The sequence below is a fragment of the Rhinopithecus roxellana genome, chromosome 16 (genome assembly GCF_007565055.1).
Source record: "Rhinopithecus roxellana isolate Shanxi Qingling chromosome 16, ASM756505v1, whole genome shotgun sequence".
Lineage (NCBI taxonomy): Eukaryota > Metazoa > Chordata > Mammalia > Primates > Cercopithecidae > Rhinopithecus > Rhinopithecus roxellana.
This window is the reverse complement of record NC_044564.1, coordinates 23050767-23077805: the sequence shown is the minus strand read 5'-3', so window position 1 is coordinate 23077805 and position 27039 is coordinate 23050767. Positions and strand designations below refer to the sequence as shown.

The 27039-nt window shown below is 49.8% G+C and overlaps 1 protein-coding gene across 6 annotated transcripts; it reads left to right on the top strand.

Annotated features, from left to right (window-relative positions):
• The first annotated feature begins 773 nt into the window (after positions 1–773).
• TMEM8B (transmembrane protein 8B) lies at positions 774–26270 on the top strand. 6 transcript variants are annotated; one of them, XM_010376159.2, is made up of 14 exons: positions 774–940; positions 1426–1504; positions 5948–6137; positions 6488–6695; positions 12615–12748; positions 13007–13275; positions 13876–14201; positions 17475–17568; positions 17757–17880; positions 17968–18110; positions 18289–18467; positions 24263–24409; positions 24577–24693; positions 24941–25860. In XM_010376159.2, the coding sequence occupies exons 7-14, from the start codon at positions 13923–13925 to the stop codon at positions 25304–25306; spliced, it is 1449 nt and encodes a 482-aa protein (XP_010374461.2). In that variant the 5' UTR covers positions 774–940; positions 1426–1504; positions 5948–6137; positions 6488–6695; positions 12615–12748; positions 13007–13275; positions 13876–13922; the 3' UTR covers positions 25307–25860. The 6 variants fall into 6 exon arrangements, with proteins under 6 accessions (XP_010374461.2, XP_030775978.1, XP_030775975.1 ...); XM_010376173.2 differs by having other exon boundaries at positions 788–1504; positions 24937–26270; XM_030920114.1 differs by having other exon boundaries at positions 788–1504.
• Positions 26271–27039: the final 769 nt, after the last annotated feature.

The window sequence follows — 27039 nt, the reverse complement described above, 5'->3', positions numbered from 1 at the left end:
GAGAAACTACCTACCTCTGGGTTTTGGCTTGGTTGTTACAAGTCCTTAGGTCAAGACCTTGCCTTAGGATGACAGGGGGAGGTGTTGATCCTCAGAGAGGGAAAGCTCTTGGTTGTGGACGTGCCCCAGCTGCAGGAGCTGAGTGTTGAAATGCCTTGCCTGAAAGTCTGCTCTCTGGGGAGGGGACTTGGATATCTGCAGAACTTCGCAAAGGAGATCTGGCATGACCTGGGGAATTGGGTAGGGACAAGGGGTCCAGGGCCGATGAGGGAGGGGCTTGACTGAAGCTTCTGGAACCCGGGCCGGGAGAGAAGGCACAGGTCACCAGGGCAACTGGAACGCCTAGTAGTCTCCGTGGCAACGGCGGTCTATTCACCTCCCCGGTGGGTGCGGTCTCCTGAGGAGCTTGCATTGGGCCTCGAGGGGGCGAGCCCAGAGGGTTTACTTCTGAAAAGTGGGGTGTGTGTTGCGGGATCTCTGTGAGCGAGTGGCTGGGTAGGGTCTGCGGAGATCTGTGCGTACATCCTGGGGAGTCTGGGATTGTGAGGATAGGGTTCCTTTGAGACATCTGTGGGCCGGTCGTTGGGGGCTGTGAGGATCTGAGGGGATCTCGGGCTCTGTGCTTGGGTAAGAAAAGCAGGGTCTCGGGTAGCGGGGCGGGGGCGGAGTCTGTGTGTCCTCGAAGCCCGGCAGGACTAAGTTGGAGACCAATAGAGTAGGGTGGGGGCGGGCTTTACTGACAGGGACCAATTGAGCCGGCCGGGGGGCGGGGCGTCATGCCGACGTCAAGCCGAGGCCGCCGCCGCGGGGCCTGGTTATCGCCGGTTCAGCGCAGCCCGGAGTCGCCCAGGCCTGAACTCCCACCCAGGTCCCCGGCCCCCACTCCGGGCCCGTGAGGACACCGGAGGTCACCCCCTGGGGGTGGGGAGCGGAGCCGCGGGTCAGCTCTGCGAGCGCCCCGCGCTGGCCTGTCCGGCCCCGCCCCCGCCCCGGGCCATGGCCCAGCCCTTGTCCCGGCCCCTCGTCCTATCCCGATCCCCGCCTTGGCCCCCAGTCCCGCCCTCGCCCCGCTTCCCAAATCGGCCCCAACCCCTGCCTAGGTCCCCATCCAGGACCCCCTTCCAGTCCCTGCCCCTGGCCTGGCCCCCATCCCGGCCTCGGCCCTCGTTCTACCCCCTGTCACAAATCTCAGCCCAGGCCCTGTCCCAACCCCATTCCCAGTGTTTGCTTAAGGCCCTGGCTCAACCCCGTCCCTTCCTGCAGTCCCCATCACAGCCCCTCCTTCCATCCCACTCCCTGTCCTTGTTCAAGCCCCAGTGTCCAGCCCAGCCCAACTCATTATCTCAGCCTTTGCCCTCATCTCTGTGTTTACCCAAGTCTCTCCCGCTAGTCCCCCCCATCTCTCATACTCTGCCCCTCTCCCAGCCTAGACTCAAGTCTGGGTTTCAGCTGCCGCCAGCCCTATTGCTGCTGTTGCTGTTCTCTGTCCTTGGCCCGGGGGCTGGTGAGTGCAGAAGCAGGGAAGATTGAGGCAGGAATGGGGTTCCGGCAGGGAGGGGTGGGACCTGGGGAACTAGATCATTAGGGAACAAGTGGGAGAAATAGAGAGGAGTGAGGTCGTACAGAACAGAGGGATTGGCAGAGTCAAAAGAGTGGTAATTAATTGGGTTTGAGGCTCAGCAGGTGGCTTACAGTTTCTAGGACAGAGACTCCAAGATTTTTTCTGGTGTCTGTCCTGACCCCACTTTGACTCTTGCTTTTCCAGGGAAATCTTGTGGGCTTTGTTCCTGCTCACAAAGTTTGATGGGGGAGAGACAGTCCCACACCAGAAGCCCCTAGTGCAGTGTGGGAATATGTAGCCTAAACCTTTGAGATATTGGGCATGCATTCAAACAGCATGAAGAAGAGTTTTAAAGATAATATGTAGCAAACAGATGAATATGGATTAATTGCCATTATAATGAGTTTTCTTCTTGTAATGATTCTTGTTCCAAAGAAGATTGATTTGCCTAGGAATAATTCCTGATACTTTTAGAGCAGGGCTGAAACTCGGAGGCCATTTTACAGATGGGGAAACTGAGGCTCAGGGAGGGAGCAATTTGTCCAAGTTCAGATAGCTTGTGATAGGCTGCGTGCTGGGGCTAGAAAAAAGGTTTCCTAATTCCTATCTCATACTAGTGGGTTTTTTTTTTTCCCCTCCACTGCAATGTATACTTAATAGAAAAACAGACCCAAGTGGGGAAAGGCTCAAAGCATAACCTCCCTTCTCCCCAGTCTGCCCACAAGGGGGCTTTATCCACAAACTGTTCCTTATTTGCTGGGCATCAGTCAAGGGCCACCCTCCAGTGGAGAAATGACTTGGACAGGAGAGAGGTCCAATATTTTAATGGGTGGAATGTGGGAGGAGGAGGGGGTGTCCTGGTCTAGGGGATGTGCCATGAAGATGGCTACATCATGAAATGACTCTGGTCTTCATGGCCCAAGTCCGTAGTCACCTCTGGTGTGTGTCACTCTAGGATGGAGATGTGCCTGATGGAGTCTTAGGAAATAACAGCCAACAGAGCAGCTGGGGGTGGAGAGTGGGTATGAGTGAGCTCTGGGGGCCTGGTTCAGTGTACAAACTTAAGGAGATGAATGCACATGAAAGGTCATAGCCCCTGCAGAGATGTCTGGCCACTTATGTGTCTGTGTGTGTAACTGAGGGATTGTGGGAAGGCTGGCAGTGTGTGTACATGCTTGTGTGTTGGTGAGTGTAGACACATGCATGTGTGTGGGGTGCATGTGAGCCAGTGTATCTTCTGAGCGCCTGTGTTACGGTATGAAGGGGAGGGGACATGTTGTGGCCCATGTACATTCCTCTTCAGCTCTGCCTGCTCATCATATGAGCAGATCACTGAAGCTGTGAATGGGGCTGGAGACCCTTTCTCAGCAGTTCCAAGGGTGAGGGCAGTGTTGGGTGCCTCCCGGAACGAATATAAGTTATCCATCCACCCCCAGCCAGTCCCCTTGAAGGAAGGAGCCGTGGAGGCACTCAGTGTTGATTACTGCTGCTGTCAAGTTGGGCACTGGGCAGAGGCAGTAGCCAGTCAGGTTTTCAGTTTTGGTGAGGGGGAGTTTATGCTGTTGAGCCAAGTTCCTAGCTTCTATCCCCTGCCATCATGGCTGCTTCATGCGCCATTGAGCAAGCATTGGGCTGGTGAGGAGAGCTGGGTGACTGATGGCCACAGAGCATATACAGCTGAAAGTTGTGGATAAAAATACTGTTGCCCAGAAGCGGGTTCAGGTGCTTTGGGGAGAATTGTAATGAAGTTGGAAAGGAGTACCAGTCCACCCAAATGGAGGCAGGGTTGCCTTTAGTGCTGTTAATAGTGAATGCCTTGGCAATTTTGGACCTAAGTGCAGGGTGCTCTGTGACCTAATGGTGGCGATGGGTTTTGTCTGAGAAGAGGCTGGCAGGGTCATAGGACCATCATGGCACAGGACTGCATAGTGCTTATCGGTTGCTTTGGTTTCATTTCAGGAATGGAAGTTATCTCTTGGGTCTAGTGGTCCCATTCCTGATCCTTGGATCTTTTCCTTGGGCTTAGTTGAGGACCCACACATGCCTTGCTAGTCAAAAAAATGGGCTTTTATTCTACATAGTGCTGTTACTAGCAGGGCTGGCCTCAGCCTATGTGTTGTGTGGGGTGTGCGTGTGTGGTGTGGGTGATGGTCAGAATCACCCTAGCTTCATCATAGAAATATTGGGGAACCCGGAATAAGTTCATCTGAACTCGGTAAGGGCCTTACTCATGCTTCCTCTGGACACAGCTCTGAAAGGCCCTGTTCAAACCACAAACCAAAGTTTGGGGTGAATGGGGCTGTGGACCCTTTTCAAGCATCTGCCCTCAGAACTTCTTCCAAGTTCCTCCTAGCATTCCCAGCTGCTGCTCACTCCTTTATCTCACAGGCCTATTCTGTGACCTCTGTAGCCGCTGGCCACGTGGGGATGGCTTAGCTAGTTCCCCAGTTCTCCAGGCCATACCGCGGTCTTTTGAATTACAAGCATCTTTGTGCTTGTCTGTCCATGTTTCCCAGAGGTCATTAAACTTTTCACCACTAGCCCTCTGAGGGTCTGCGCTGAGAGACTGACCAACATTTCTCCTAACAGTAGCAATGGTTCATCAGATGACCCATCCCTGGTACCAGCTTTGAGGAGGAACAGCCCCTCCCTAACCCCAGCAGAAGGCATGCTAGAGTTCTGATTTCTTCTAACAATAGTATCCAGGCTGTTCACCTCTTAGCCTTCTGCCTCTTACTTAGCACAGCTAGGGTTCCTAGGAAACCTGTCTCCCCCATCAGTGGGTTCCGTTTCCCTTTATCCCTCTCGAATGCATCTCTGTCACTCTCTGAATGCTGCACTGGTAGCCTTTCTGGGTTCCTGGGCAGTGCTCAGCTTGCAAGGTGGCAGGCTTTCCTTCTTGACAGTTAAAACTGATCATGTGGTCTGAACTGGACAGACTAGTCCTTGAGTATAACCATGACCTCCAGTGGCCCCCACCTATGTAGGGCAGCTCTCTGGAGTGACTCCTGGGGTTGCTCTGGTTCAGTGTTCCTCCTTCAGCAGCCTCCCTTTCCCTTTCTTTATTTCAAAAACAGCTCATTTTTGGAGTTAATCTCTCCCATCTCCAGAGAGGGAGATGATTGAATTAGGTTAGCCCTGAGGGTATTTCCTGCTTGGCTGAAAATGCCCCTCCAGTATAATCCATACCCCAGCCCCAGGTCTGTCCTGAAGCTGCTGAGTTCCCCACCTTCTCACTTGTCCTAGAGGTGTCATCTTGGGCTTCTTTTCAGGCTGGTCCAAAGTCTCCAGAGCAGTCAGATTCCCCAAAGGTTTACTTTGAGAGACTTTGCCTGCCATTTGGGACCCTCTTCCCCTGTCTGCTACTGGGTTGCCTCCACTGTGACAGCTATTCTAGTCCCTTGCCTGGCTAGCTGCTGACACGACTTCTGCTCACCTTGGCTCTGCTCCTGACAATCATGATCAGGTATCTTGGCATTTTAATGAGAGATGACCACTTCCTCCCCACCTCCCAACTCGGCCTGCTCTGAAGATTCCCAAGGGGCTTGAAATCCACTGGGTCACCAGCTTACTGCCTCATTGGGCCTCCCTTTGGAAGAACATTCCCCCGGCCCCCACCTACTAGCTGTACATTCTGACCCGGGAGGCCTGATGAGTCTCCTTTCCTGGGGACTCTCATGGTGGCCTGCCAGCTCCTGTCCTTCTGCCACCCAAGCAGGCCCCTGGCAGCTGTACCACACTTTCCCCTCCCCTCTCCTGCCCTGAGCCAGTATACAGGCAGCGCTTGTGAGGCTGCTGAGGGTTTTTACTGCTTCTAACCACAGGGGAACAGAGAAGGGAAGAAAATCAACAAGGAAGTTACACAGTTCCATGCTGACTCCCAAGCCCCACAGGTGGAGTTCCAGCCTGCTTAGTGGCTTAAGAGCCCATGCCAAGATACACACACACACACACACACACACACACACACACACACACACACACACACACACACACACACACCTTCCCCACATCTGTTTTTTTTTAAGTTTGGTAAGTGGAGAAAATGGCTCCTAAGTGAGGGGCAGCTGTGAAGTCAAAGAAGGGGTCTTAGTTTTGGATTTAGAGAGAGCTAGATTTGCATCCTCAGTTTGATCTAGGTCTGAGCCTCAGTTTCCTTATCTGTAAAAGGAGGGTTTTTTTTTGTTTTTTTTTTAAATAAGATTAACGTAAGGATTAAACCAGATGGTGGCTAGGTTTCAGATCTGCAGCCTGAAACCTAGTTCCTGGCTCAGAGGAGAGCATTTGTGGAGTTGATGCTATCGATGAGGAAGACTGGCATGCCTGTTGCTTAATGGAAATGCCCTCTGTCCTGCCCTGCTCCTTTCTCTCTCTCCTGCTTCCCAGGAGGCCTTTTCCTGACTGATTACTCCACCTGCTCACCCCGCAAGCTGAGTCCTTTCCGCTCCTTTGCCAGCACCGAGCTCTTCCACTTCCATGTTCCCGAGGACACATTCCTGGCTGTTTGGAACCTCATCATCTTCAAGGAGCAAGGGGGAACCTTTGGGGACCACTGCCCAGACCAAAGTGTGACTGTGTGAGTGTCTGAGTTAATTTCCCAACCCCACTTCCAACCCCTGACCACTTTCCAGACTAAAATGTGACTTTAACTGACCCTGACGCCAACCCACGTCCAGATTGAAGTGTGACTGAGTGAGGGCCATGACCTCTGTCGCATGACCACTTCTGGACTACTGTATGACTGTGCGAGTGCTTGAGCTGATCTCTCACCCATGGCCCCTGACCTGGAACCACTTTGTTGAATGTGTCAGTATAGGGAATCTATTTGTTTTACCGGTAATGAGTGACAGTTCTTCTTTCTTTCTTCCACTTCCTGCCTCCCACCCCATTGCCTGCTTTTCTCCTCTCCTAATTCTGGTCCCCCAGGTATTTCCGGTCCGGGGCACCCCCTGTCATCAATCCCCTGCATACACACTTCCCAGGGGACACAGCTGTGCCTGGGGTTTTCTCACTGACCCTCAGCTGGACACTGCCCAACCGCACCTCAGGCATCTTTAACGTCAGCAGCCCCTTACCTGGGGACTGGTTCTTGGCTGCCCACCTTCCCCAGGCCCATGGCCACATCTCTGTCAAGGTGGGTTGATGTTGCCCAGGCTCGGGGGTCTAGAACTGCCCTTCCATCTCTGCTGAATTCCCCCCACAGGCTCCCTGGCACGCCAGCCTTGTGTCAGGGTGGGCAGCAGCACAAGGGTGGCTGGGGTGGGGCATGGCTAAAGGCCAGCAGGTCACCTAGTGGGTCAGAGGCCATGATCTGGAGGAGGCAACTTGGGAGACCGAGGAGGACATGCTGGGTCCAGGTAAGCTGAAGGGAAAGTTGAGAATCTGGAGTCGGAGGCTCTGGCATGGGGGAGTAGTGCCGCTTCCTAGTGGAAGGCACAAGTGTTAATCAAGGTGAACAGAAGCCAACTATGGGCTGGTCCAATCTGCTGCACACACCCAGGACTGGTTTTATTCTACATCTTGATTGACAATAGCCCTGAAGACTCTCTTAGCCCACGGCCCAGCCTTTAATCCATCTGGGAGAATGCATTCCTCTTGCATCATAATTTCAGACAGCTTCCTACACCCTTCAGAAGACCACAAGAGGAGCTCTTTCCTGCTAAAAGGAGGCTTTGGGCAGCTGGTGTCCATCCTGGCCTTTGCCTCACTTTTCTCCAAATATCAGCCACCCCAAGCACTTATTTCACAGAGGTTGTTAAAGACTGAAGGGCAGGTTCAAAGGTCAGATGCCTCTCTGGTTTGGAGTGGAAGGAAATGCCACAGTGTTTTCCTACCACTCTCATGGATTAGGCCAGACAGGTCTCCTACTCCTGTTCACTGGAGGAGGAGCAGGGGGTGTACTGAGCTGGCTGTTGTCAGCGTGGGATGGCCATGTGCATGGGGCCTGTGGTGAGGGTGAATAAACGAGCAAGAACAGAGCGAGAATTTAAAGAACAGGACTCTAGCACTCAGAAATGTGGTGAATAGTGCCTTTGAATGAGCTGAGACTCACATAAGGACAAGGGTGCTGGCACTGCTATTGTCAGAGATGGGAAGTAGGGCTGAGGTAGTGTCTCTAGGCCTCAGTGACGGCCATTTTTCCTGAGAGTGATGTGGATGTGCAAAAGAACTCCTCATCAAGGCCTGCGAGCCTGCTGAAGGACAGCATGTTGGGAGCTAGCGTGGAAAGGGACCTAGGTTCTAGGTAGGCCTTGACTCTCATCAGAACTGAGGGTTCTTCTGTTAGAAGGAACGTCTTCATAGGTCTTTGGCAAAATCCCAACAGGGATGTTCCTTATCCTAACTCTGATCCTTGACCCACTTTGTGAGAACTGACAGGGAAAATCCTCCTGAAGCCTGTCTATAGTTATCCAAAAACCTTTCTAGGTGAGCAGGAACCTAGGGCCTAGGCCTGGGCTGGGATTGTGGGAGCTGAGGCCCAGTTAGAAGTGGTCAGGATTGCTTATGGCTATCAGATTGGGACAATGGGGAATGGAGATAGTAGTGCAGAGAAAAGCTGATCAGACCCTAAAGGGTGATTCAAGTACCCAGACCAAGGGGGAGCTGGGCAGTGAGAAAAGAACTAGGCCTGACATGTACATTTGCATCTAGACATGGGAAGTGGGGCCTGGGGAACTTGGTACTGAACTGGAATCCTGGTCAGAGGTCCCCCAGGTATGTGGTGAGGCTAGACAGAAGAGGACCATCCCACTCTGCCCGCCAGCAGCAGTGGGTCTGGATGCCATGAGAGATGTATTGCTTCCGCTAGGCCTGTTTGAGAGGTTGATGGGGCAAGGATCTTATGTCGGTCCTTCTAAGAATTAGATTAACTTCTGTAATCTTACATGGTCCTCAAAGGGTTCTTCAGCTCTCCAGATCCTGGTTAATTTCCAGGATTCCAGCTTGTGGGTTCCTTGTCTAGAGCATTCCTCCATCTTCTCAACTTGTTTCCTCCTGCTACTATGGTGTGCTTCCTGTGAGGCTTGGCGAACACAGGCATTTATGTGGGTTTAGGGATATCCTTTGGTGGGAACTGAAGAGTCCCAGCGATAAGAAGGCAGTGCTCTTTCTAGGGCCCTTCTCAGCTTTGGGGATGAACTCAGATCTCCCTTTAGCCTCAGTCCTTTAGTACCTGCTTTGTGCCAGGCCTTGGGTTGTGTGCTGGGGACATAGAAATAAATAAGATGCATGTTAGATACAGGAGATGTTTTAGGAGGATAAAGGGGAGATGGCTAACTCAGTGTGGTGGAGGTGGTATTGGAAACTGTTAAGTGGCGAGGCCTGAGGTTGAGAAGGTAGGGAAGGGCATTCCAGGTAGTGGGAGTAGCATGGCCCAAAGTTTAGAAGGAACTGAAGTGGTTCAGTGTGGGCTGGTTTTGGGGTGGTGAGGAAGGTAGAGGGATGAGCAGAGGCCAGATCATGAAGGGCCTTGACATTTGAACTGTATCCTGAGCGTAATAGGGAGCCCTGAAAGGTTGTGAAAAAGAAGTGACCTACCTGGTCTGGGCCACCCTCATGAGCTCTAGTCCCACACTTCTGCCAGACCCTGTGTCTGTGTTATTTACTATGTATTCCTAGCCTTCAGTGCAGAGTCTGGCACATGATGCTGTTTTACCTCCTTTCCCTGTCACCTTCTTCCTACCAGCCACTTCTGTCCTGTCCCTGGCCTCCATCTCCTTGCCTTTCCTGTTTTGGATCCTGTGTTCATTCTAAGGTGCCCAGTTGCCAGTCTGCTCTGAGGGGCTGGCCTTTGGGTTGTGGATACCATTTGGCACCCAAATGGCTCATAAGGGGAAAGTACTCCTAAATGTCTTTTAGAGCACGGGTTCTCTTCTTATCCTTCCTCTTCCTGTGTCTAAGATTTGAAAAAGTAGGTAAAATAATGAAAGCAACTACAAGGAAAGTGAAGAAGTCAATTGTACAGGAGAAAGGATTCTGTTGAATCCACCAACTAGGACCACACGTGACTCAATATCTCAGCAGAGGTGGTTAGAATCTGCTAATAGTGCAGCTGCTTTTCCTCTTCCTCCTAAATTATTTTATTTATATTTTGAATAGGCAATCTGTGCACCTGGTACAACATTCAAAAGGTACAAAAGACATACAGTGGAAAGTAAGTTTTCCTCTTCCCTTATTTCAGTCTCTAATTCCCCTCCCCAGAGTTAACTAGTAACTAGCTGTTAACTAGTTCCCTATATTACTCTTTCCTTTTTGAAACACCTTCCCTTCTTGGCCTCTGTGACTTTACAGAACTGTCCTGGTTTTCCCACTGCCCACTCCTCTGTCTCCTTTCCTGGCCTCTCCTCTGCTTGATCTCCATGTTGTAGTGGCCCAGTGCTTGGTCCTGGAACAGCTCCTTTTTTACTTTTCTATTCTCTTGTGTGGTGTTCCAGCACAATAGTTTAAAATACCATCTGTATGTTAATGCTTCCAAGAGTATTCAGCCAGTTCTAATTTCTTTGAATCTCAGACTTTATATCCCACTGCTTACTTGACATCTCCAATTGGATGTCTAAGAAATGTCTCAAAGAGTATTTAGTAAAACCAAATCAAAGTGAAGCTAAAAGTATAAAACTCTTTAATTTCGATTTCACTGCTCCCAGTCCATGCTTCTTCTTTCTGTAGTTATTGTGATCTTCCTCAGGAAATTGCACCGTCATCCACCCATTGCTCAAGCCCCAAATTAAGTGCCCCAAATCCTTGATTTTTCTTTTCTTCTTATTCCTCACAACCAATCTGTAAAGAAAAAGTCTTGTTGACACTATTTCTGAGGCATGCCCTGAATGCATGTACAGCTCTTCATTTCCATTTCCAGCACAGTTTCTCTGCTTTCTGCAGGGCTACCACAGTAGCCTCATAAGTGGTCTTCCTGCTTTCACCCTTGCCCCCTGAAGTCTGTCAAACACTCGTTTGCTTCTGCACTGATTGGGTGCTTTCTGACTGTGGGCATGGGCTCAGCTGTGCAGTCACTATTCCCGCAGAGAAGGCTAAGTGTCTTTGGGCATCTTCAGTCTGCAAGCCCCACCCAGAGTCTGGCTCTGGCCACCCCGCTCAGGTCTTTCTGGAGAAACTCAGCCTATACGTATGAGGACATTCTAGGAATCTACCTACCATGCCTTCCACTCCAGGATCTTTCAGCCTGTAGCCCATCCATGTCTCACTTTTGCCTCTCCTAGTTTCTCGAGCTGCCTTGCCTGGGCCCTGGGCCTCCCCGACTGCTGATGTTCTTCTGGCCTCTTGGCTCAGTTGGGACACTCTCACTTGGCATCTGCCCTGGCAGCTCTTGAGGACCTGACTTCTGGTGCTCTTTCTCTGGCCCCATCAGGGGGTGATGGTTCCCTGCATCTCCCCTGGTCTCCACTGACTAAACACTCCCTCCGCATGAAGAGGGGGGACTGGCACGTTACACAGTTGAAGGAAGGAGCACATCTTAACCAAACAGGTCATGTCCACTGATCTTTCATTGAATCAAACACAAGCAAAACTCCAAAACGTGGAGCAAAGCGTTTCTTTCCTGGACTGTCTAGCAAGGAAATGGGCCACCACTGGAGCATGAGCCCCCACCCTTGGGACTCATTCACTACAAGATTATTATGGTGGTAATTCTTGCCTTAGGAGGTGGGGTCAATGCAGTGACTTGTGAGAGTCTTTTGGTTCTTAGGGTTTGACACCAAACCTGAGCATCTAGGTTGGTTCAGGAGCTCTCTGAAGGGACCCCCTTTTTGACACCCATTCTTTAATAGCTATTTTAGCACCTAGTATGTGCCAGATGGTGTGCTAGACACTGGGGATGCAAAAGGCACAGACCTTCTAGCCTTGTTGAGTTTTGCTGGAAGTCAGTGCCTTGACTGGCTTGTTCTGAGCCATGGAACTCAGTGGGATGTCAGGGCCTGGAACTTTTGTCCCAGAACAGAGTTTGAAGGTATGACCTAATTAGGAGCCCCCACTTCCCCTTAACTGTGAGGTCTGTAGGGCTCATATAGCTGCACGTGCTGCAGAAGAGGAACTGCGACAAACGGGACTGTGCTCACTGGAGAGTGGTGAGGCTGTGCGGGCCAGGGGGTGTCAACAGAGAAGGAGCTGGGGATTTTCTCCAGAAGAGAAGCTGGGGGAGACATGGTTGATATCCTTTAGCAGCAGAAGAAACACAGTCTGAGGCTGAGGGACCAGACGGATCAGTGGGTCTCCTGAAGGCAGAGTTGGGGCAGGGGCATCAAAGATAACAGGATTTGGCTTTAGCAAGGTCAGCACTTCCCCCAGATGTTGTGATCCATTTACTGATTCATTAATTCAGCAAACATTCATCTGTGAGGTATGCACTCTATGTGAGGCCCTGTGTCTAGAGGAACAAAAATCAAATAGGACAGAGTTCCTGTTCTCAAGCTGCTTATAGTCTGGAGATTGCCTGGAAGGTAATGAGTGGCCTGCACTCATTACCTGTGTAGGGCTGCTCATTACCTGGGTGTAATGAGTGTGAAAGCAGAGGCTGGACAAGCACATGGGAGTGGGGCAGGGTGGGGACTAAAGGAAATTAAAGGTTGAGATTGGTGGCGGGGAGAGTGAGGGGGTTGGATTGGAGGCCTTGAAGGAGCTTTCCACCCCACCCCACTTTGCTTAAAAGAGCTAGTGTTCTAAGTTCCTGAGCTTGGTCGGGAATGGGCTGGTTGGAGATCACAGTGCTGCTGGGCTGGCCCAGAATGCTCAGGGGGAGAGGTTAGCTTGGGAGAAGGGGCAAGCCAGGCCTGATTGTCAGGAGGCCCTGGGTTTGAATCCCAAAACCTCAGCCAGTGCTGAGGATCCCAGCAGACCTTGCAGACTGAGGTGGGACAGAGATGACCAGAAATGACTGCTCAGGCAAGAAGGACCTAGAGTTTAGAGAGACCTGGGTTAGAGGCCTGGGAGTGGTGGCCAGGGTGGGGGTTTCTCCCTGGCCCACCCAGCAGGTTCTATTTGCCTTGGTTTAGTCACGCCCCTGCTGTCTCTCCCTCTCCTGCCACCCCTGCTTTTGTCCCAGGGTCTCCAGGATGAGTGTCAGTACCTCCTTCAGCCGCAGCTGATTGTCCGGCGTTTGCTGGACGTTGCTGTACTGGTTCCTGGCCGGCCCTCAGAGCAAACCCTCTCCCCACACAATCGCTCAGTGCTCTACAAGTAAGTCAAAGACTCCCCACACCTGGTCCTTTCCCACTTCTCTGGCCTCAAATAGGCTGCAGAGTTCTCTCTTGGCTTCTCCGCCTACCTGCCTGGTCCCTGGGTGGGATCCCTGCCTCCCTCCCTCCCAGAACAGAGCGGGAGACCTGAACAGGCCTCCTTCCCACCCCATGCCCCTTCCTTGCTAGTGCTTCTCTTGCCCTGTGTTCCTCTCGTCTCTGTTTTTGCCTTCTTACCCCCAACCTCTCCTCTGCCCAGGGTCTTTGTGCCCAGCTTCACTTACAGGGTTTCAGCACAGCTGGCGTGTGTGGGGGGCCGCGGGGTATCTGCCTGCCCCCTGTCACTGCGTCTGCGTCCCAAAGCCCCACCCCTGCACAACTCAAGCTCTGTGGCCTGTGGAGGTGCCTCGGGATGCCAGCTGGAGCTGGCACTGCCCCCCTGGGGGCACTGGGTCTACGTGCGTGTGGAAACATCATCCCGGGGCCCTGGTAGGACCATCCGCTTCCAGCTGTGTGTGCGGTTGCAAGGTCAGAACCCCTGCATTTGCCCTAGTCTGTGCAGATATCCGTGGCTGGGAAGTGACTTGGGGTGGCTCTGTTCAGTGGCCCTCTGCCACATCCCTACAACCTCCCCTTCCCCACCCAGGCTCCTTCACGCTCCCTGAAGCCATCCCGCTTGGAGCTCCAAGTTATTGGAAGGCCTTTAGATAACTTTTTTTTTTTGCATCTGACTTGAGACAACTAAAGGACCTCATTACTTTCTTTGATTTAATCTCTCAGTTTCCTGGGGTAGGCAGGGACATCCAGGACCTCTGGGACACTGTCCTTGCCAAAGCCCTTGCAAGTCAGTGAGACAGTCTGTCATACTTAATATCTGTTTCAATAGCGTCTTCACTGCCTTTAGGGAGGGATAGATGACCTCGGTTCCCTCCAGTGTGGTATTGCGTTAGCTGTCACCATTAGGAAACCCCTATGACCCTGGATGCCCCACACTCCCAAGGGACATTGCATTCTAGTTCTCATCCTTCCCCACTCTTTGCGAAATCCTCTCTAGCTCAGATCTGTTTATGAGTAAGTTCAGGACTGTAAAGGCTGCAGGCCCAAGCTCTGGTTTCCTCTGCCCCACAGAGTGCCCACAGCCCGGCCTGCTTCGAGCCCTGGTCCCTGGAGCTGCCATGAACATGCCCCAGTCACTGGGCAACCAGCCACTGCCCCCAGAGCCACCATCCCTTGGAACCCCTGTGGAGGGGCCTGGGACTACATCCCCACCTGAGCACTGCTGGCCAGTGCGCCCGACTCTGCGCAACGAGCTGGACACCTTCTCTGTCCACTTCTACATCTTCTTTGGCCCCAGTGTGGCCCTTCCCCCTGAGCGCCCAGCCGTGTTCGCCATGAGGCTGTTGCCAGTGCTGGACAGTGGAGGCGTCCTCAGCCTGGAGCTCCAGCTCAATGCGGTACTCTTTATGGAGAGTGGGGAGGTTGCTCTCCCGGGGAGCTTGCAGGGAAAGGTGTCAGGGGTGTTGGGGTCTTTACCTCCTCCAGGAGGTAAAAGCCTGTCCAGGTTGCTCCCACCCATCCTGACAGTTAGAGACCATGACTCAGCCCAGTTCTGGTCAATAAACATGTTCGGAGTATTGACTCTGCTACAGATGGGCAGGTCAACCAGGTCGACTCAGTGTCTGGGGTTTCCCAGTTTTGTAGGCTCACCTCCTGCTCATTACTGGCCTTTCACTATGGCAGTTGTTAACCTTTTCTTGCAAATCTCCTTTAATGGGGAGTTTACCACCTCTTGAGGCCACGCAGTTCATGTTTGGATAGCACTGATTGCCAAAGACATTCCTGACATCCCATCAAAATCTGTCTCCATGAATTTTTACCCACTCATCTTTGATTCAGTGGGTAAAAGCCATATCCAGAAGCCATTTCCGGTAAATCTATCTCTGTCTTGTTCTTTTTTAAAGCAATAGACTTAATTTTTTTTAGAGCAGTTTTAGGTTGAGCAGAAAGCACAAAGTTCTCATATACCCACTCTCTCACGTTTTCCCTAGTATTAATATCTTACATTAGTATGATACATTTATTGCGTCCCAGTCCTATTTTTACAGCCCTTCGGATGTTACCTCCAACCTCCCAAAAGCTGAAGAACCTCAGTGTCTTTGGGGTCTTAGTATTTGGATCTCTCCCCTTCCTTCACTGTCTCACCTGGTCATACTTCTAGTGGTCACTGTGTCTCTGAAATAAGTGATCTGAGGTGGTCTGATCGAGGTGGCAGGTAACAAGACTTGCATTTGTGCTGCCTGGGATTGAGTTACTTTTTTCAGCAGCTGCATTACACTGTGGGATCACCTAGGGCTTGTGGTGAATTGAGATCCCTGGGTCTTTTTCCTTCCTTTGTATTTTCTTCAAACCAGTTGTACACATTTTTTTTTTTTTTTAATTATAAGAGTAATAGGATCACATAAAAACTTTGGAAAATAGGGGAAAATATCTCCCTAATGCAACTGTTTAACCTTTTTTTTTGAGACAGAGTCTTGCTTTGTTGCCCAGGTTGGAGTATAGGGGTGTGATCTTGGCTCACTGCAACCTCCGCTTCCTGGGTTCAAGCGATTCTTGTGCCTCAGCCTCCAGAGGAGCTGGGATTACAGGAGTGCACCACCACACCCAGCTAATTTTTTGTATTTTTAGTAGATACTGGGTTTCACCATGTTGCCCAGGCTGGTCTCAAACTCCTGGACTCAGCTGATCTGCCTGCCTTGGCCTCCCAACATGTTGGGATTACAAGTGTGAGCAACTGTGCCACAGCTGTTTTTGGTTTATGACTCCCCATTTCTTTTCCCCATTAATTGCTTTGTTTCTCTAGTTGTAATCAAGGAGCATACACATTTTTGGTGCCAATTCGCATATTGTATTTTTGCAGTGAATTTTTGAACCTGAATGGAAGAATTTATGTCCCTCCTTGAGGCATTGCCTAATACTGGTTTGGGACTCGGGCCTTCTCCACTTTGTGTAATTCACACACTTGCAAAGCCAACTTTTTGTACTTCTTAGTCATTACTGTCAACATTAAGACTGAGATGAGGGCGGAGCCCTATGCTGGCCCATTAGAGAATATCTTCAACTTAGCTTTGATCCAATAACTTACATACTGTTCCCCCAGCCAGGGATCCTTTTAACTCTACTATCCTCCAGCTCTGAGGGCAGGGACCACTTTCCCATCAGCCAACCTGAGGCCTGGTCTGTGGCTTCATGTGACCTTTTATGGGACATGGTTTAGAACTTTCTAGTGGTCCTGTTAGAGTCATTTATTCACCCTGAATATATTTCTTATTTACATAATCAAATTCTCTCTTTGTTCTCGCTAAGACTGTATGTATTTTGTGTTTGCTTATTGCCATGCCTCTGGGCAATGACAGTGAGATCTTGATTCGACCTTGAAACTGTAGACCCTGAATTAGAGGGCAGCCTTGCCCATACTTGTTGTTTTTTCCTCAGTACCCTGAGAATAGAAGCCTAGCCCTCCTGCAGCCCCTCACCCTTTCCCTCTCTGCATTTCCATCCATTCACTTTAATGAACATCTGTTTACATTCCATCATCTGCATTCTATGACATGTGCTACCCACCTCAGCCTGTTCTGTTTATTCTGAAAGGTATTTCCTCCAAATATTTTGATTTTTTTTTCTCCCCTTGGATCAAGAACTGGACATGTGGATCAGAGAACTGTATATACTTTTTTCTTTGGCTCCCTCCTAGAAAGACTTTCACTGAGTAATACTTTGGCATATTGCCCCGGGCTTGCATTGAAGGAAGTTATATAAGCAAGTTGTATGAAACTCACTCTTGTGGCTGAGGACAGGATGCATGACAACACACAGTGCTGCTTTGATGAGAATTTATCTCAGAACTTCCCCTTTGGATGCTGTGATTCTCCCGAGACTCTGATTAGCTTTTCTATTATGTAGTTGCATATCTGGTAACTCATTATACTTCCTTTGCTTTGGTTGCTTGGAAGTCAGTATCAAATATATGGCCTACATTAGGGACAGACTTTATTTTCCTATCCTGATTTTTAAGTTTCCCTCAGGCATTTATTGTATTCTATTTTATGTAAGCTGCCTCAAATCCTTCTTGAATGAGGTGAGCTTATGGCATCCTATTACCTTTATTCTTGTAGACAACCCTTTACATTTACTCTTGCAGATTATCTGGTTTCTTTTAATCCCAGCCATGTTGCTACATTTAATCTCTTGGGCATTCTGTTACCACCGTTCAGTACCTAGGATCATTTAACCTGAATTGGAGTGTCTTCATGCTCCACCTGTCTTGGGGTCCAGGTGAAGATGATGGAAAACCTTACAATTGCCTTTGTCCACAATTAGTTTCTATAACTGGCAACAGCCCTCTTTCCCCTCAATGAGCTAGATAGGACTGAAAAAGAGGGTGTTCTCTCTTGCTCGGACAGAATTGAAACACTTCTGCCCAAAGAACAGATTCAGAATTGGGCCTTGCCGTCTCATCAGTCCTTGAAAGATTTCTGCTGTGGAGGATCTGTTGTTTATCAGTTTTTCTGTTCTGTGAATGGAGGTGAGAGGGCAGCTTTGGCGTGCAGAGCGCCGGGAGGAATGGGCTGTCCTTGGAAGGTGTGGGTTAACAGGGGTGGGAGTCTGAGGGTGGCTGTGGGTGGAGCTGGAGAATGTGGCGGCCTCACCTCCATACCTACCCTCCCCAGAGCTCCGTGCGCCAGGAAAACGTGACGGTGTTTGGATGCTTGACTCACGAGGTGCCCTTGAGCCTGGGGGATGCAGCAGTGACCTGTTCCAAAGGTGGGGTTAGGAATGGAGGAGGAGAAGAAGCTGCAGTGTGGTGGGGGGGTGGTGGTGGTGGCGGGCAGAGGTGAAGGTGGGGAGGGATGGAATGGAGGAATGATAGGCTAGGGTTCCGGGAAGGTGGGTGAGGGTTCTTGGGTCCTGACCCCTCCTTCCTCTCACTGACCCCTTCCTTCTCCCTTCAGAGTCCCTGGCCGGCTTCCTCCTCTCCGTCAGTGCCACTACCAGGGTTGCCAGGCTGCGAATCCCGTTTCCGCAGACGGGGACCTGGTTCCTGGCCCTCCGCTCCCTGTGCGGGGTGGGGCCTCGGTGAGCGGGGCGGGGCGGGGCCAGGGCTGGGACCAGGACTCGGCGGGGGTGGCCCGGGGCCCCAGGTGACTGCGAGTGTGTGTGCAGGTTCGTGCGGTGCCGCAACGCGACGGCCGAGGTGCGGATGCGCACCTTCCTGTCCCCATGCGTGGACGACTGCGGGCCCTATGGCCAGTGCAAGCTGCTGCGCACACACAACTATCTGTACGCAGCCTGCGAGTGCAAGGCCGGTGAGCGGGCTGCGGTGGACTGGAGGTGGACCTGTGGGCAGGCGGCGGGAGTAGGGGAGTGCGCAGCCTGAATTGGGGACGGCTTTGGCAGAGCCGGGGTGAGACCACCCTCCACGGGCAGTGGCATAGGCCCATCGCTGCCGTCTGTCCTTTCATCCTGTTTCCTCCCCACCCGCAGGGTGGAGAGGCTGGGGCTGCACCGACAGTGCAGATGCTCTCACCTATGGATTCCAGCTGCTGTCCACACTCCTGCTCTGCCTGAGCAACCTCATGTTTCTGCCACCTGTGGTCCTGGCCATTCGGAGTCGATATGTGCTGGAAGCTGCTGTCTACACCTTCACCATGTTCTTCTCCACGGTATGCGGCGGTGTCTGCATCTTATCAGTGGGTGCTTGTGCGTGGTGGTGGGTCACAGTCTGTATTTCCACCACGTTCTCCGAGGGTTTGGGAATGTACGTGCCTTCACTGTGTCTTTTACAGACAGAGACAGCAGTGCTTCCCAACCTATCATGCATAGAAAAGGGTCATTTTTGTAAGGCACATTGGAGTAAATGAGCAAAACTGTTTGCAACTTAATAAAGTAAGTTTGGGCCTCCAGCTGTTCCACACTCTGTCCACCCTGAGGGCTGAGGGGACCTTTACTCAACACATGGGCCAAGAAACTGGCCTACAGTATGGATTTGTGTCTACACAGTCACCGTGTTCTGTGTATGGGGGCAGGAAATCTGTGCTTTCCCCCACACCTCTGCATGGAGTGTCTGCATCTTTACCACATTCTTCCATGATATGAGAGCTAGCTACTCTGAGCCCCCCTTCTCCATCACACTGGGGACTTCTACATCGTTAGCACGTTCATTCCTGTGGTCTGAAATGGTGTCCCCATTCAGTCGCCGTGCCACCTTGATTTCTCATGGGAACTTTGGAAAGATAGAGGGGACCTCTGTATTGGGGGATTATAGGACAGTCTGACTTTCAGAGTCCTGAGAAGCTTTACAGACTCAACTATGTCCTGAGGTATTGTCAGAAGTGGCAGTATCATATCACATCCCAGCTCAAAGGAGTGCATTTTGATGAACATTAATATAGTTTAAAACCCCTCCATTCCCATTGCAGAATCGCCACAATCTCTTTCCTGTGTTTTCCCCACTCCGTAATCAGAAAAGTTCATTATAAGCAAGTGTCCAGAAACTATAAGGAAAGGTAGAGAAATGAGCCTGCTGATGTGACTTAACCCCAAGTAGACTTTTTACCCCTGAAGTGTCACATCTGGGAATCTTTTCAACTCATCTCTAGGCTCTTGACACCATGCGACATGCATGTGAGCACTGCAAAAACTCTTAGATGGTTTCAGACTCTCAGGCCTTGGCAGCAAGGATATCACAGAAACCAAAACGGGCCTTCCTGGTGTCCAGCATTACTAGGTCAGACATATGTCTAAATTAGAAAAATCATACCTCTCATCTGGGAGAAAGCAGGGGCAAATGTGCTGAAACTGAGGGGCCTGGGTCCTCCTGGAGATTCATCCAGAGTGAGGAAGAAGAGGCTGCAGCCATGCTACAGAGAGAGATCTTGGCTCTTTAAGCTGGGTAAGAAGCACATACCCCAGTTTTGCTTGATTGGCCCCTTTTTAGGCCTGCTCCCACAGTGCCTCATTCTATTTTTATATTAGACACTGTTTCTCTTTCGTATTGCCAGATGCCCTTTCTACTGTGGCTCACCAAATCCTCCAGCAACAGCTGTTCCACCAGCCCACTCTCGGCTACATGCAGATCGAATGTGATTCATAATTAGTAAGCCTACGTAAGTGTGTCAGGAGCCTGCAGCATGTAGGGAGAGCATATTCACTCTCTGGACTTGACACAAGCATCCTGATTGGCTCCAGAGTGTTCGGTGCTAGATGATTCTTCCTTATCTGGATACAGTGTCTGTCAACCTGAAAAGACCTTCCCTGTAGCAGGAGCACTGGGAGAGCCTCAAGTCACATAAAAAGCTCCCACTTTCTTTCTTTCTTTTTTTTTTTTTTTTTTTTTTTTTGAGACAGAGTCTTGCTCTGTCGCCCGGGCTGGATTGCAGTGGCGCGATCTTAGCTCACTGCAACTTCTGCCTCCCAGGTTCAAGTGATTCTCCTGACTCAGCCTCCTGAGTAGCTGGGACTACAGGTGCATGCCACCACACCTAGCTAATTTTTGTATTTTTGGTAGAGACAGGATTTCACCATGTTGGCCAAGTTGGTCTCAATCTCCTGACCTCATGAACCACCTGTCTTGGCCTCCCAAAGTGCTGGGATTACAGGCGTGAGCCACTGCGCCAGGCCAAAAGCTCCCATTGTCTTAAATAAGGCAATAAGGAAAAGCTGCTGGTTTTGAGATGTTGCCTAAAGCCCTGCTCTAACTCCTGTTCTTTTCCACATGGGCCAGAACATAAAGCTATGTTTTCTCTTTTCCCTGCAGGTTCTCTGTGGTTCCTCCTTGCCATTCTTAGACTTATTTCATTCTGCAGCAGTGTCCATTTAAGGGCCCATTGGTCAAATTGCAGTTGTCAGTACTAGGACAGATGACAGTTATCTTCCTTGTCTTCAAATAATCCAGGACAGTCTACACTTGGGAGTAGTAATTCATTCTTATCTGGGACATAGGAGCAGACAGTAGGGATTCAGGAGTTTACAGATGTAAAATATGTTTTGAAAAAACAAAAACAGGCCACAAACTTAGCATTTGATTTTTGTATATAGGCAAACAATTCAGATAATGTTTACAACAAAATGACATTTACTGAATATGTGCTGTGTTTCAGACACTGCTAATTTAATCCTCACAATAGTACTGTAATAGTTGATACATGCTTTTATTCTTGTTATCATTTTTTTTGTAGATAAGGGAAAGTTAAATATTTTGCCTGAGGTAGAAAGTGAGTATCTACCTTAGAATCTGGGTAAGCCTGACTCCAGATCCCTAACAAGTAACAGATGAGCTGTGTTGCTCCCTTTGCACTAGGGCAGTGAGCATGCATTGATATGCTTTTAACCTGACTTCAGTTTCTCCTAAGGCCTGGAGTATGTAGAAAAAGGCATGGCTGCAGTTTAGTAGTTCTCACCAAATTCTTAAAAGATAAGAGCCAGTCAAGAGAGCTGAAAATACAACTAAGACAAATATAAGAAACCATCAGGGCAAAGATATCAAAAATTTTAATTGTGCAACTTGAACCCATACTGTTCAAACTGTGTATCCGTCACAGTGTTCCTTGAATCCTTATAATTAGATCTCAGAAGACCCAGACAGAGCTGGCATTCTGGGGCTGTGCAGGTGTCCTTGCTGATTGCCGACATCCTGGCTACAAGCCTACCTTCTCATTACCCCTGACATCCCTCAGACCATCCCAGGTCATTCTCAGTGTCCCTTGGCAGAATCCCGTAACTCTTTGCAAGAGAAAATGAAAGCAGAAAACAGGAAATAAGGGAGTAACAGCGAGTTCCGTTATATCCCAATCTTGGTATGGATTAACTATGTTTTCATTTATAGTCCACATTCTGCAGTACCTGGATAGCCCATTTTGGAGCATTAGATGTACTGTTATAAAAATGTAAAATTCCACAGAAAAAAATTTTAGGATAATTTCCCTACATTGCTTCATAAATAATGTCCAAAGCTGAGAAAGTTATCAACTTAGATTAGAATTATATCAATAGAAGCCAGTTTGTAGTCTAATTTTTTTTCTTAAATTCCCTGATTTTTCTGTGTCACTTCTACCTTTTTATTGCTGTTGACAAAACGAATGCCAATCTAAAAATTAGTCCACAATTTTTAGTGGACTAATTCCCTCATGCTACAATTTTAATTTAACTCTACCCCTGTGGATTTTTCACAACCTTAAACAATCTCTTTGACCTTTTAGTATACTTGGAAGATAATCAGTTGTAATATATTAGTGAGATGATTTCTTCAAATCCTCTCCACTCTGGAGATAATATCTCCATTTTTCTTTATTCTTCTTTTAGTGCAAAGTCCTAGGAGGAAGTCAGCCCTTAATTATTCCCCTAGATGTGTCTTCAGCGTTTAGTGATTTAGCTTTGCCTTTTTTCTGCTGATATATGTCTTCCTTTATCTGAAATATAGTACAAATCCCTCTTCCAGAAACTTCTGGGCATTTCTTTCTATATACTTGAAAGTGAAGCATATGGAGCCAGTGTTTGGTTAAGCCTGGATGTAAAATTAGTGCTTTAAAATAAAATCCAAGTCATAAAACAGTATTGGGGTAATTTAGTGGCCTGTAGTACTTATGTCTGGTCTTGGAGGCAGAGAATAATCAATGTCCTATAACTAAAATAGAAAAAGGCCAAAATATTGATTTGTTTAGGAACTAAATCAACTCCCAATGAATCAGCACATATAAATAGTTGAAAAATAAACCAGTCTCTTAGACATATTCAAACATTAATTACTTAACCATTTTTATTTATTTATTTATTTTTGAGACAGGGTCTCATTCTGTCACCCAGGGTGAAGTGCAGTGGCATGATCATAGCTTAGTGCGGTCTTCACCTTCTAGGCTCAAGCAATCCTCTCACCTCAGCCCCTTCTGCCCCCACCCCCAATTCCCTGTTCTCCACCAAGTAGCTGGGACTATAGGCACACGCCACCATGCCCAGCTAATTTTTGTATGTTTTGTAGAGATGAGGGTTTCACCATGTTGCCCAGGCTGGTTTGAGCTCCTGGGCTCAAGTGATCCACCCACCTCATCCTCCCAAAATGCTGGGATTAATAGGCGTGAGCCACTGCACCCAACCTAAAAAAAATAATTCTAATGTTGATATGGACCTACATGAAAAGTCTCTGAAAATTTCCCAGTAAGAACTCACTTTTTCAATTTAAAAGGGAACCATGTCCCCAAAATAACAAGCCCTTTTGAAAGCCTGGAACACTCACTTAAAACATGTTCATCCTAAGGCAGTCTCTTCTTGCAGAAACAAAATTATTTACCTCCAAAGTGAAGGAAAAGAAAGAAGATAGATATACAAGCTTGAGTCTTGCAGCTTAAAATTTAAAGGAATCAAACCCACAGTTTCCCAATGCCAATTCATATCCCAGGTTTTCTTCTTCATTTTGTTTTCTTTTTCTTAGATCCTAGCTTCTTCCTTTCCGTATTTGTCTGTTGGAGTTGTAATTTTTGCAATTTGAATGACTGGATGACATCTTCAGTAGGGTCAAAGGAAACAGCGATTTCTTTTTCATCTTTTGTCTCTAGAGACTGATTTTGGAGTATGTTTTCCAGTTCTTTTGGTGGCATCTCTGCCACTAAAGAGTTATCCCTAGAAAACTTTTTTCACAAATAAGGGAACACAGGATGCTGGAAGCCATGGCATTGTCCAGAGAGACAATCTGGACATGGGTCAGGACTACAGACAAGGGAGCAGTGGCAGACTTTGCTTGGTTCCTTAATTAGGATGTCCAGTCGAGTTTGATCCAATTCCACTTCTGTTCCCTGCATCCCCTTTGAACCTCCTCAATAGTCCACTCTTCACTATGTTCTCCAGAGTGTAGGATGGGTGGACACTGTCCCCTCTCCATGTTCTTCCCCATGGTGTGAAGTGCCATGCCTCTCTCCATGGCCTTAGGGACTGCCTTTTTTCTTACCTGCCACACACTCCCCGCATTTGTTGGTAGGGGATGAAGAGGGTCAGTTGGTGGAAGGCCTGAGAGTGAAGCCCAGTTCAGAGTCTGAGCTATCAGGGGAAACTGAGACATAGCGGGGAGATTTGGATTCTGGGTAGCCCAGAGCTTGGGCCAGGGATGGGGATTATAGGTGGGATCCATGGTGAGCATGAGGAGATGGGCACAGGATTGGCTTCAATTTGAGGATATCAGAACCCCCTGGCAGGGCACTCTCCATAGCACCTTCCAGAAGCAGGAAGATTAGGAAGGTCAGGACCAGGGTCAGGGCTGCCAGATACATACTAGCTATGCAGCAGACTGGACCTCCTTACCACATTCTTCTCAGGATTTGGGGAGTCAGGCATTTCCTAGAACTTCTCATCTGTGACCTCTCACCTCTGCTGCTCTGACAGCAGCACACCACCCCTGGGCCCACCCCCTCCAGTTTTGTAGACCTGGACCTCTGCCTCACGTTCTCTCAATGCCTGTCATTTCTTCCTTCAGTTCTATCATGCCTGTGACCAGCCAGGCATCGTGGTTTTCTGTATCATGGACTACGATGTGCTGCAGTTCTGTGATTTCCTGGGCTCCTTAATGTCCGTGTGGGTCACTGTCATTGCCATGGCTCGTTTACAGCCCGTGGTCAAGCAGGTAAGTCCAGAGTGGGCCCTGGGGAACAGCCATGGCCAAGTCTCCTTGAAATCCACTCCTGACCTCTCCCTGGGAGCATTTCCAAGTGCGTCTCATGATTCTGACCCAGCCCCTGGAGTGCTGTCTGTCACCTGGCCCAAGCCCAGCCCTGGAGTCTCTTTCTCTAGGTGCTGTATTTGCTGGGAGCTATGCTGCTGTCCATGGCTCTGCAGCTTGACCGACATGGACTCTGGAACCTGCTTGGACCCAGTCTCTTCGCCCTGGGGATCTTGGCCACAGCCTGGGTAAGGGTGGGGAGGGATGTTGGGTTAGGGTCCCAGCAGGACTTGGGTGTGGGGCCCCAGGTATCTGGTCCCCAGTTTAAGGTGGGCTTAGCTCTGTCATCATCACCTGCTGCTGGCAGTGTCTGCTCCAGTCTTAGAAGATGTCTTTAGGTCACAACCTAAAGAGGAAACCTGAGAGTGACCAACTGTGGCTTGGGTTCCAGGGCTTGACATTCCTGAGCCCCACTTCTCTGTCTCCCCCAGACAGTACGCAGCGTCCGCCGCCGGCACTGCTACCCACCCACGTGGCGCCGCTGGCTTTTCTACTTGTGCCCGGGCAGCCTTATTGCAGGCAGCGCTGTCCTGCTTTATGCTTTTGTGGAGACCCGGGACAACTACTTCTACATTCACAGCATTTGGCATATGCTCATTGCGGGCAGTGTGGGCTTCCTGCTGCCCCCTCGTGCCAAGACTGACCACCGGGTCCCGTCTGGAGCCCGGGCCCGGGGCTGTGGTTACCAGCTATGCATCAACGAGCAGGAGGAGCTGGGCCTCGTGGGCCCAGGAGGGGCCACTGTCAGCAGTATCTGTGCCAGCTGAGAGGGGCTTTGGGCCTGGCCCTGGGGGGATATGAACGCTTCCTAGAGTTCTTTCTGGGGGCGTGGAGCCCTCTTACAAGGAGACAGGCTGTATTTCTTGAGGACATGGAGTCTTTCTCGAGGACACAGAACTCTTCCAGGGACCTGGAGCCCTTTCCAGGACATGGAGAACTTCCTGAGGGCCTGGAGTCCCCTTGCATCATGGAGTCCTTCTTAAGGACTGGAGCCTATGCAGGCACAGAGCCCCTCAGGACCAAGGAGTCCCTCCTGCAGGTGTGCAGCCTTTCCCAGGATACGGAGCCTTCCCAAGACATGGATTCCTTCCCAGGGAGACAAACCCCTGTCAGGAACACGGATCATTCCAGAGGAGGTGGTGTCTATCTTGGGGAAACCAAATTTCCAGATTTTCCCAGAGGCTCAGCAACTCTGGCCTCAGGCTTCCTTTCCAGAGGCAGCGTCTGGGCTGTGCTGTGCTGCAGAGGAGGGATTGCAGGATGGATGAAGCTGGGACTGGGGCTGTCTGGGTGGCTGGTATCCTCGTTTGATACAGGTGGAGTCTGTGTGTCTCCAATGAATGATTGGTTCAGAATGGTTCTGTGCTGCCTTTTTTACCCCTGGGTTCAGGGGTGTGGGGATTGGGGGAAAGAGGGCCCCTCAGGGAGTCAGCAGGGCTGATGGGAGCTACTGCTGGAGGCTTTTGTCATGCCGTGTACACAGTCTGATCCCGCTCATCTGGGCCTTGCATTCATTTCTAAACACCTTCTAATGTCCATTCCCCAATTCATATTGAGCCCAGTTTGCAGTAGCTGAGGGTGTGTGTGTGTGTGTGTGTGTGTGTATGTGTATGCTGAGATGGTTTAAATCAGGGAGACAGACTTTCCTTATGATGCCCACACCCAACACAAAAGGAAGCCGAGATCCCAGGAAATTGGAATAGCAGGTACACATCTCAGGTGTGCAAGAAGTATCACAAGAATGTAGCTTCTGTTTTGAGCCCCCGTTTTTCCTGAGTGCCAGAAAAGATCTTTTGTCTATTCGGGATTCCTTCCCTTCCCATGAGGGTCATAGCTGAGTTCAGAGGGTCTTACATAATGCCAAGAAGTTGGGAGAGCGTTCTTACTGATCACCAGTGTCCATACTTCATCCATCCCCGAGATTTCCATCGTTCCATCTGGTCCCCAGTCAGAGGTCCAGACAGTTCATCTGGGATGCAGAGAGATTTCTTGTTCCCATTTGAACAACCCTCTCAGTCCTAAGGTTCTCTCTGCCACTTCTGGGCCATATGTGGAGAACTGTGAAGTTGTCTAAGGCCTTGGCTATGCAGACACGCCTTGAAGCCATTTCTGTTCTGGGTTTTGACAAGGCATGAGTTGCTGCATCTTTTAAAACCTGCAAATCTATCTTGGCCTGGGGTGTGGGGCTCAGGGACTCTCCCTTTTGGTGCCCTCTGTGTCAGTATTCTCACTACATTCTCTCCCCTTCTTTCTTCTTTCCCCTTTTTGTTGATATTGGAGGTGAGGAAGCCTTACTTAATGTTTTCTCCTGAATCTTTTTTGCTCTTGTTGCCCAGGCTGGAGTGCAGTGGTGTGATCTCAGCTCACTGCAACCTCTGCCTCCCGGGTTCAAGCGATTCTCCTGCCTCAGCCTCCCAAGTAGCTGGGATTAGAGATATGTGCCACCACGCTCAGCTAATTTTTGTATTTTTAGTAGAGATGGGGTTTCTCCATGTTGGTCAGGCTGCTCTCGAACTCCTGACCTCAGGTGATCC